At 39.0% G+C, this 12,014-nt stretch overlaps 1 protein-coding gene across 4 annotated transcripts in view; it reads left to right on the plus strand.

Moving 5' to 3' along the window:
• LOC135071108 (very long chain fatty acid elongase AAEL008004-like) overlaps positions 1 to 11,807 on the plus strand; it is a 43,896-nt gene extending 32,089 nt beyond the window's left edge. For all 4 annotated transcript variants that reach the window (XM_063964875.1, XM_063964878.1, XM_063964876.1 and 1 more), the window contains one exon: positions 9,352 to 11,807. In XM_063964875.1, coding sequence (XP_063820945.1) covers positions 9,352 to 9,477 — 126 coding nt within the window. In that variant the 3' untranslated portion in view covers positions 9,478 to 11,807. The remainder of the gene's footprint in view (positions 1 to 9,351) is intronic.
• The last annotated feature ends 207 nt before the right edge of the window (positions 11,808 to 12,014 follow it).

The raw sequence follows: 12,014 nt of genomic DNA on the forward strand, positions 1-12,014 counted from the left end.
ACGTAACTATGACGTTAACCGGTGTTTTTTGTATGGAGTTTGACAGATTTTAGACGTTTGTCAAAGTTAAACTAAGATGGTGCAACCCACCCTAAGGCTGTTTTGACAAATCCGTATCGCGATGTCGTTTTGACAGCTAGTTTGACAGCGAAGCATAGACGTAAACAGAGAGCAGAAAGAAGGAAGAAACTAATTTAAAAAAAAAAAGCTAGAAAAAGTAAAAACAATCGCAAAGTCATAGACATTTTTTAACTTTTATTCGATTTTGAATGAACTTTTATATCGCCGCGTCGTTGGTGGTTCAATGTGCATTTTGGCTGCCATTTTCCGATCGAATCGAATCACTGGTGACGCGGCGACTGACATTAGTGAAAACTTCACATTGGTTTGCGATGGCATTTTGACTAGACCCACTGACCAGTGGGTCTAGTCAATAGTCTAGACAAAGTGCAAATTATAATCGCAAACCAGTCGAAAGGTGGTCGAAAAGTTCCTTTTTTGTATGGAGTTTTGACGGATTCGATTTTCGATTCGATCAAAAAGTGCGTTTTGTCTAGGGGGGCTGCTCTCTGTTTACATCTATGCTTCGCCGTCAAACTAACTGTCAAAACGACATCGCGATACGGATTTGTCAAAACAGCCTTAGGGTGGGTTCCACCATTTTAGTTTAACTTTGACAAACGTCTAAAATCTGTCAAACGCCATACAAAAAACTCCGGTTAACGTCATAGTTACGGTCAAAGTTAGGTGGTGCCACTCACCCTATTGGTTTTCGATCGAATCGAAGCTTATCACCGGGGTTTTAGTAATCGCAATGAAAATGGCGGGTGTTGCGATTCGATTCGATTTTGATTGAGTCTTAAATGCATGTTGGCTAAGCCTTTGTATGGGAAATTTCAATCCAGTCTTTCGATTATCGATAGGTAGGGCTTTGCGTTTCGATTTTTTTCCGTTTGACTAAGCCTTTTTTGTTATCGACCTCTTTTGCGATTTGTTTATTTGTTTGCGACTGGTTTGCGATGGGTTTGCGATTTTAAAGTGCGTTTTGACTAGACCCGCAGGAACATAAAAACCCTGGCATAGAGGCGCGTCAATGAGGATCAGTACTGTTGTAGAAAATTCAATGAAACTAGTATCTACGTTAATCTTTAAGACATAAGAAAGATATATCTTTTTGAATTATCCAAATCGGACCATTACTTACGAAGATATTAAGTAATAAACATAGGCCGTTTTTGCCGCTAAAAGTCAACGTACGCAGGGCCGCGTGACGTCACTATATCCGAATCGAGCGCAGCCGGCGTACTATTGGGATGGAAAATATTTTTTTCCAGCTAAACTATCAGTTTTAGAAAAAAACTTTTAATAACATTTATTCATCAAAATAAAGTAACCTATCGACCAGTAATTTTTAAAAATAAAAATTGTGAAAAATGAGTATCGCTATGTCCAAAAACCACATTTTCATAGGATTCGATGCAATGCGGAGACGCGGTTGGGGTGAGTGTAACTTAATGATTGTTTGTATTGAACATAATAATACATAATATGATGCAAATACCCAGTTTCTGGCCTGGGGGGGGGGGGGGGATAAGTCATACCCAGCTTATAGCCTGGGGGGAGGGGCAAGCCTTACCCAGCTTCTGGCCTTGGTGGGAGGGGGGGATAGGCAAGTCATAACCAGTTTCTATGGGCTGGGGAGAGGAGCTAGCCTTACCCAGCTTCTGGCCTGGGGGGAGGGGGGGTCAAGCCATACCCAGTTTCTGGTTTCGGGGGGGGGGGATATGTAATACCCAGCTTCTGGCCGAGGGGGAGTCATACCTAGCTTATGCTTATGGATTGGGGGAAGGGGCTAGCCTTACCCAGCTTCTGGCCTGCGGGAGGGGGGGGGGGGTCAAGTCATAACCAGTTTCTATGGGCTGGGGAGAGGGGCTAGCCTTACCCAGCTTCTGGCCTGGGGGGAGGGTGGGTCAAGCCATACCCAGTTTCTGGCCTGGTGGGGGGGGGGGGTATGTAATACCCAGCTTCTGGCCGAAGGGGAGTCATATCCAGCTTATGTTTATGGCCTGGGGGGAAGGGCAAGCCTTACCCAGCTTCTGGCCTGGGGGGAGGGGGGGGTTCAAGCCATACCCAGTTTCTGGCCTGGTGGGGGGGGGGGTATGTAATACCCAGCTTCTGGCCGAAGGGGAGTCATATCCAGCTTATGTTTATGGCCTGGGGGGAAGGGCAAGCCTTACCCAGCTTCTGGCCTGGGGGGAGGGGGAGGGGTCAAGTCATACCCAGTTTCGGGCCTGGGGGGCCGGGGGGGGGGGTAAATCATACCCAACTTCTGGCCGAGGGGGAAGTCATGCCCAGCTTATGACCTGGGGAGAGGAGGGGGGCGGGGGAGTCATACCCAGCTTCTAGGCTAATATTAAATAGATTTCCAGGAAAGAGCAGCTGTCCTTTCCTGCAGCAGCTGGCCCGCCCATGGGAACGGCGAATAGATAGGTAGGTACGTAGGTTTAACTCAGAAAAACTAAATAACAGGTAGGTATTGCGTGTACATCGAAATGATCTTCATAGCAATGTCTTGTAGCCTAGGCAGAGTGTATCTGCCTCAGCTATACCTTATTGTTAGTAGTAAATAAATTAATACTTATACATTTTTATATTTTACTTGGAAGAAGATATGACTCTAACAACACTTATGAACACTTTATTTGAATAAATCGCCAAATATACCACCGCGGAGACCCCAATCGCGTCTCTGCGTTCCATTGAATCGTATGGATGGATGGATTTTTTGCGTTATTTTTCACAATTTCTATTTTTAAAAATTACCTATCGATAGCTTACTTTATTCTGATGAATAAATGTCATTACAAGTTTTTCTGTAAAACTGATAGTTTGGCTAGAAAAAAATATTTTCTATCCACGCAGTACGCCGGCAGCGTTCGGATCGGATATAGTGACGTCATCGTCCCCGCGCCGGGCGGTCAGTGAACTTTTTTAGTAATTTGGCCATAACTTCGTCAATTTTTGTCGTAGAACAAAAATTTTTGGACTGTGTATTAAGGATTTCTTAGCCCTATAAATCTGCATTCACAGCCAAAAATCGAAATGATCCTCATTGCATTTGATAGTGCAACACTGAGTACAGTCGTACCTGTGTTAAATTAATAAGCTAACTTTATTTGTATCAGGATTCAGGATTACGGGCTAATTTGATATTTTCATAAATTAACGAAAAAATATTATTATAGGTAACCTGGTTTAAATAAATTAAATGAAACCATCAATCAAGCTAGTAGGATTTATTTTATTATTCATCAATAATCAAATTCAGAACTTGAATATTCAACTGCAATGTCTGCTCAGGAACGCTTCAAACTCGGTACTTTTTTCCCAATTCCATAAAATTCAACACTTAGAAAGTGATTTTTTTTAAAAATAGGTAGTTGAAACAAACCACAGCTAATTTTCATAGTGGACTGTACTATACGATAAACATGTCAGTCAATTTGACAACCTTTGCCGGAAACATTATTCAATGAAAATATTGTCCGAACCCTTAGTATTTCTCTTCGACAAGTACTTTAACACATTGTGAACCACTTTTCTTTCACGACTATAAAAAGATTTTAGCAATTTAATTCACAAAATCAATTGGGCACATTTAAAATAAAGTTTGTTTACACTTTGACAGCAATAGACTGACATGCAAGGTGACATGTCAATGAAGTTTTCAGTTACTGTTGCCATTAAAAGAAATTAGTACCATTAGTTTTCCGCAACATGGCGAGGGTTTTTATGTTCCTGCCCCCCTAGACAAAACGCACTTTTTGATCGAATCGAAAATCGAATCCGTCAAAACTCTATACAAAAAAGGGGCTTTTCGACCACTTTTCGACTGGTTTGCGATTATAATTTGCACTTTGTCTAGACCCACTGGTCGGGCTATAACATCACAAATCACAATCACTACTAAGACATCACAAAATAGACGAAACACAGCATTTGCACAGAATTGGCCGTAAGGATCTATATCCATAGCCGTAAAACTTGTATTAAAAAAAAAGATGACAGTTGACTGCAATATTGAGAAACAGTCAGTGTTGCCAGAAGGTTACTCTTGTAACCTTTTAGCTGATTTTTGAACTGCTTTGGTTTACTTTTAGGTTACACTAATGAAAAGGTTACTTTTAGGTGATTTAGTTAGTAAAATATGATTTATCTGTGGTAATTAAATAGATTAATTAGATTTACGAATCTCTGATGGATGAGTGATACCCGACCCGAGGTTTCCGCCAACTGGGACCGCAATCAACTAGGACCGCGGTCCCAATCGCCAGATCAGTAAAAATTAAATACTTTTCTGGGACCATTCATAAAGGACAATGACCAAAAATGTATGGAGTGTGGTCCAAATGTCAACCACCACCTATGTAGTAAAATAGTCTACTAAATACTGATTCATTATAACCAAACCGCAATCAAAAATATGCTGTCAGTAAAAAGTTATGACTGAATGAAAAGTCATGTTTTTACCTTTTCATCTGAAAATTAATGTTCTTGATATCATTCTATCCATCGCACATTTCGGATTAATCTATGCATATTATGTCATGTCGCTTAGTGTGCCGTGTTAGATTCTCGCTAAAAGAAAAAAAAAACTCAGAAGAAAGACAACAATATTGGAATTATGGTCGGGTGGTCGCTGCTCCGCCCCTATTGGTTGTAGGGTGATGTTATATAACCTAAAACCATCCTTGATAAATGGGCTATCCATAACAAAAAGAATTTTTCAAATCGGACCAGTAGTTCCTGAGATTAGCGCGTAAACTACTACAATTTTTCATACAGTCATAACTTTTTACTGACAGTTTATTTATTTTTCGTCCCATACTGAAAGTTAATCTCTATTTAATGGACCATAAGCCAATATAGGTCTCATTAGTGGTGGACATTTGGACCACTTTTGGTCATTGTCCTTTTAGTACGATACCGATTTTGGCTTGAATAACATATTTTTTTAAGTTATCTATGAGTGAACCTAGTCGCTGGAAGAAAAATATTTAATTTTTATCGATCCAGCGACTGGGACCACTGTCCCAGTTAATTGCGGTCCCAGTAGCCGGAATCTACGGCCCGATCGCGAACGTCTTCGCTTTCGCTTCGCGAAGCCCACACTCGGCCTCGTCGGCACGCGCACCGACGATCGCCAAACGGCTAGAGTACCTTCTGTACTCGCCACTCTGCCCGGTGAAGCTGGAAAAGCTCCTCCAACTACAAGCGCGCGTCCCTTCAAAAAAAAAAAAAAAAGGCGGAAACCTCCCCGACCCGACCGTGGATCACCAGTATTCTACTACACAGTAAAGTATAGGGTAAGGTGGGGCACAATGTTACACGGGGTACAATGTTACAATGCATATTTCTCCGTCCCTTTCTATTAGTTGTATGATGTTCAGCGGCTCAGTTCAGCAGCTCTTATGAGCTTGACAAACGTGTATACCAACATCATACAACTAATAGAAAGGGACGGAGAAATATGCATTGTAACATTGTACCCCGTGTAACATTGTGCCCCACCTTACCCTACCTAGGTTATTAAAAGTTGATCGATCTGTGATAAATAATTTACCTGATTAATTAGTTTTATGAAGTAGGAATTTTATTTCATTAGTGATACCCGACAAGAACGTAGATCATCGGATTTCTAGTAAAGTGTATCTACCTTAATTATTAAAAATGTTAATTGATCTGTGATAATAATCAAGCTGAATAAAAACGTTTTTGATTGTTATTTTAGTATTTCATTCTAGCTATTATATTTCCAAGAATAACCTGGTTTTGCCATGTCTGAATACAGTTTTTTTTTCGTTTTCGGTAAAACCGGTTTTGTGACCCCCTAAATCCCACCCTTACGTTCATATAAAAAGAATGTGCGTAATCTATACGTACATAAGGCACCTAAAATAATAGAGAGGAAAGAATTGATTGTATTGAACAATGAACCGTCTCAGCTATAAAAGACCCACTAAACTGAACTGTCCCACCAAACACATTGATAGGGGGCGCCACCATTGTTCACCTGTACAAGGTTTCCCAAAAAGTACTGTCAAGCCGAAGCCCAGAGGTAGAGTATCACTAGGGCTACCCGAATACTCGATTTTTTCAAGTTATTTATAATTTTCAGATGATAATGATGAAAATCTTTATCATATTTCAAAAACTGGGATAAAATCTATCCTACGTCCTTTCCCGGGACTCAACCATCTCTATGCCAAATTTCATCAAAATCGGTTCAGTGGTTTAGGCGTGAAAGCAAGACAAAGTTACTTTCACATTTATAATATTAGTATAGATGCAATGTTTTTGCCTCGATTAAATAAAACATTGTGATCAAAATAAAAACTTATTATCAAAATTTATTTTATAGGTTATTAGGTACTCAATACAGAAATCAGCCGGCTCCTAGTCTAAAATTCTTATAATCGAAATTAAATGATTTAAACTACAAATAAAAATGATTCAAACAGTACTAGTTTTTAGGTTCAAATTCGACTGCTCTAGTGGACGCACGGAACGGCAACGTCGCAGTCGACCCATATTATTTGAATTATTTGGCGGGAAAATAGTTTTTGGCTTTTAATTCTGAAACTAAGAGGCCCAGAGATTTGAAATTATGTCTCGTGTGTACTTTAATTATAACGAATTATTTGATCTTTAAAACGCAACTCTAACTTATACGGTTTTAATAATCCACCGTGTGTTACGTGTCACCAGCTTACACATACGTATCGGTTCGTAGTTCGAAAACGGTTCGAAATAAAGCTTTGAAAGAATTGAAGTCGGGTTTTTTTATTCGACTTTAATTTATGAGATATAAAACATTGATGTAGCTTAAATATTTACGAAGATACAGATGTGTAAGCTGGAGACACGGTACTCCAGCTCGCACATAGTTTTTTGATCGTGGTTTTAACAGTATTTGAGCTAAAGTCTTGAAAAGTGGAAAGCCTACTATTTGGATTCGACTGTAATTTTTGAGGTATAATACATTATCGTAGCATAAATATTTACGAAGATACAGATGTGTCAGCTGGAGACACGTGTCCTCAGCTTACACATAGAAAACAACTCATAGTTATGAAGTTCTAATGGCTCTAATTGAATGACTGAGAGGTTTGATGACTCTAATTAGGCTTTTATTGATGGTATACTTGGAATTGCTCTAGGGCCAATGAGGAAGTTGGAGACATTCAGGTGTTATAATAAGTATTTGGTCCACTGGTTGTATGGCGTTTGGTGAGGGGTTTCAAAGAGCTTCCAAATTATGAATTCAGAAACAACACCGTTTCTTTAGAGATGCGGAACCTCGCTCGGAATTGCATGTCATTATAATAATATTTTTCAATAGCGTTCAGCCGTATTGCGTTCCTGCGATTAGATCTAAAGTCCGATTTTTAATTCGACGGAATTCTGACAGCTGTCATTTTTTGACAATTCAGAGGTAATAAGCCTTTTTTGCTTTGAATTATTAATAAATAATATGAAATGAAATTTCATCAAGTACAACTTACAAGAATGAACTATTGTTTGTTTTGTGAAATCAATGTACACTAATTATTATGTACATTTTAGAGATTAAATAGAAAAAAACGTGTTTTTAACACAGTAAAACAACATATTATCATAAACGAAAATATGTATTGATCATCAACCATCATTATCGTCATCATAATCAACTTGGATTATAAAATTGGCATCTTGTTAAATTGGTTATTTTATGAAGCTAAGATTTTATTAACAAAAGGATTTTCATAAAAAAGGTTTGTAACCCATGGATTATTGGCCAGGGAGTCCAGTAATAGAAAAATAATTTCCCAATTTTTTTTGTAACTTCAAAAATATGATAATAAAAATTCAAGTAACCATTTTGAAATGATCAGTACATTTTTAAGCCTTAGTTTTTCAAGTGAAACCTTAAATTCAAGAAAGGATTATTTTTTAATTTGTGAAAATGCTCTCCATTCTTAGTGGGAATGTTTCAATGTTAGCAACACTTCTGAAATGTCAAAATTCCGTCGAATTAAAAATCAGAGTATAGGTACCTATTTCCTCCAGGCTCGAAAGAAATGATAACGATGACACACATTATTTACCACTATTTAGGTCGATTTAGGTATAAGAATAGGATTTAATATACCACGCAAGCACTCTCAAATTTAACAGCTGCTTAAGACGATTTGACAGTTGTTTGAGTAATGCTTAGCGTTGAATGGCGTTTCAGTATGCGAAAATTCATTCGAGTGGCGTTTGAGTGCAACTTAATTTGAGAGGTGCTTAAAAATTGAGAACTGCTCAGATATTGTTTTGAGTATGCGAAATGTAAGTTTAGGAGCTGCTTAACTATTTGAGAAGCCGTCAAATATTTAAATGGCGTTTCAGTATTCGGCCGTTAATGCTTGTGTTATGGGTGCTAGCTATAGTCTATCCAATATAGCTTGATTAGAATGACAGCTGCCATAACGACACGACATAACTTTGTAGTAGCGATCAATGAGAGCTAAATATTGGCGAACAAGAAATAATTCACGTCTGACCTACAAACAATATTTTCGACGACAGTGCTTCCAATAAAAATGTTAATTTCGTGTAAATGCAGCGTTAAATTACACCAATAAGTAGTAATTCGAAATTATAAAAATCAAGCTAGAGTATTAACGACGTCTCTACAAGGTTATCTCGAGTTACAAAAATGTTAGTGATGGGACATATCGACAAATGTCATATTAAATTAAAACTAATTTTTTAACATATTTAAGTCAAGTTATACGTTTTTCTAAATGTCCACTATTAAAAACCAAAAAACATTTCATTCTTAAATAATCAAACATCGGAAATCAATCACCGGTAATTTTTTGGGTATTCATAGCACCGTTGCTCTAGAAGAGATGCCCACCGCCCTCTAGCGAGAGGAAAAAACCACTGAAGAACACTGATGATAATGACTACGACTTAGGTTGTACACCCTTGACATGCATTTTAAATTTTACTGTCTTTAAATTTAAATTATAATTGTCATTTTTATGAATAAAGATATGAAGAAAAATTGGGTGCATTTTTTTATATCATTTTTTCGAAAACTTATCGATACATCTATGTGAACCGTACGAAACATACCCATCACTAGTCACATTCGTTTGACAGCTGTCATTCTAATCAAGCTATATTGGATAGACTATAATTTTATTCATTTTTTGGCTTTCAAGGTTTGCGTTTAGCTCTTCTAACTTTTGTATGTTGATTAAAGACAAGGACTTTTTTAATTTAAGATGTTTAATCAACTCCTGTTCCTCTCCGCAGGCTGTCATGGACGAGAACAATCTAAGCGTGAAGAACGGCTACAAGCAAGAGGCTGGTTCGGAGATGGGAGCGTCGTACGCGTCGTCCGCCGCCGACGCCTTCGTGCGCAAGCGGCCCGTGTCGTAAGCCGCCCGGCGCTGATCTGAGACTGATTCCAGAGGGAACCTCACCGCCGACTTCATCGATCTTTTGTAAATAAATCTCCAGCCTCAGGCTCAGTGAATCACCTCGGCCGTATGGACTCGATCCCTCGCCTGTCCTTTCAACTCACGAATCCACTCCAGTGGGGTCGGCGAACACCCGAACGCCTACGATTAGCTTTAAGGTCTCAATACCGGACGCGGAGCCGGAGGGATGGGGCCGTATCACAATGTTTACTACGAGTGCTGACGAATATTCGTCACTCACCTCGGCCCGGTAGCCAGTGAGCCGCGTGGGACCGTGGTGGCGGCCGGGTCGCGTGGATGCTTAGTTACCCTTAGTGAAGTGCATTCCGCTCTTCCCGTCTCATGTTGCTAATTCGTTCCAAACGCATTGAGGTCTGACTGCGACGAATCTGATGACTGATTTATTTAAAAGTGACCTCTTTTAGGCTATATTATTCGTCAATAATTTGCGCAGAAAATGACGTTGCCAGTTGCAAAAATTCGTCAGCAGATATGTCGCGATTGGGCCTCGGTACCCGCGGTCGACGCCGATCCTAGGAGCGTGCCTTAATCATTCCGCCGCGTAGGCTGAATCGTTTTGTAATAATGTTCCCACTTCCGACGCACATTACGAATGTTGGGGCACTTTCTATTTGATTCTATTAAATATTAGAACAATTTGTTAACTTATGACGACCACATTTTATCGAAACATTTGGAACAAATATTTTTAATGCACAAAGTCATTCCAGAACTTACGTGGATGATGAGCTGATACTTTGTCATTTTAAGTACAAAGAGTGTAGGGACTGAATGATAGCATTTTATGCATTGTTATATCTTGATTGATTCGCTATCCAGCTTGTATTTCTGTAACTTTATTTATATTAATGAATTGTTTGTAAACTTATTTGATCAGTCGGTCTTGTTAACCTGTCACAACACAATAAGTAAGCGTAGGTGAAGTGAGAAGGGCATTTTGTATGTGTATATTTTTATTATAAATGAATTAGCTGTTAAATCATTTAAGGTACTTGGAGGTTAACGGATTTATTTGTAAATATAACTTTGTTACAGAGTTTGCTGGTTTTATGTAATTATTAGGTTTAATGGGACTAGTTACCAAACTCTGTCTTGGCTATTGATGAATCATTAGCTGCATTTTTATGTTGTTGCACTGTGCTCAAGTTTTATATTTTTATAATCTCGAGTTCTTAAATAAATCATGTATCTTGTTACACATATAAACTTGTTAATACCTTTTTTGTAACAAATCGAACAATGAGGACAAATTCTTGGAAATATTGTTGCACTTTTTTAGAAGATTTATAGCTACGTAAGTAATTCTCTAAGAAAGTGTTTTATTTTTTAACAAATGCTACTTACTACAAAACTGAGGCAAACACCCGAGCAATTGTATTCTTCTCGAATGGTATGTTAGTTATTCTGGGAGTCGATTTTGAATATTACCAATATTTTTCGAATATTTCGTGAACTTGCTGAACGATTAGTGATTTGCAAACAATGAGGGTTTTCGCGATTGAAAAATCCTCCAGATGGCAATACGTAGACGCAGTGGCGGCGTAGCATGGGTTGGCACCCGGGGCGATCACCCCCCCCCCCCGTCACAAGTCACCCTCTGGTACCCCCCAGGATTTTGGGGTTACCTACCGATTCGAAGATTGACAGACAATCCTCCCCCCCCGTATCATGACATAGACCGCAGATGCAGATGTGCCAGTGAGTACTTATCTAATAAATCTGCGCGACTTTTGTCACCCCCTGATGCTTGGCACCCGGGGCGGACCGCCCCCACCGCCCCCCCCTTACGCCGCTACTGCGTAGACGCGAGGTCCAAATGCTGCATGATTGGTGGATTTTGACATATCTGTCAATGTCATGTCAAAAATAACCAATCATGCAGCATTTGGACCTCACGTCTACGTATTGCCATCTGGCGGATTTATCAATCGCGAAAACCCTCATTGAACAAAATTAATTGTCAGTTGTAAAAACATTGGTTCAATGAAAGTCATTTACATTAACTATATTTTTTAATTGTTTAAGTGTTTACGTTGTTTTATTCGCGTGTATGTGATGTGATACAAAATCGACTCCCGGCTCGAATGCACAGTGTGGGCGTCTCATCAAGATGTGTAGTATTGTTTGTATCACGTTTGGTGTGTCGATGCTTTGGATGTCGCAAGTGTGGTGAGTGCCGGTAGCTTGGCGCTAGATCTGCTCAAGTATTGCTGTGTATTCACTCTTTTGCATCTTTATTTATTATTTTAATAAAGGATTTTACAGAAATGATGTGTTTCACTGTAAATGTCTTGCGTGCCAATAAATGAATCATCCCCGTCCTTACCTTGTTGTTTCGCCATGAAATACCTGCGGTATTTAAAACCTTGCCGACTTTAATCAGAACGGTCCAAAGGTTAGGACAAACAAACCATTGTGGTTAAGAATTGCGTTACATCAACTAATTGATATAGGTAATTAATTAATTACACTTAT

Source organism: Ostrinia nubilalis, chromosome 4 (genome assembly GCF_963855985.1).
Source record: "Ostrinia nubilalis chromosome 4, ilOstNubi1.1, whole genome shotgun sequence".
Classification (NCBI taxonomy): domain Eukaryota; kingdom Metazoa; phylum Arthropoda; class Insecta; order Lepidoptera; family Crambidae; genus Ostrinia; species Ostrinia nubilalis.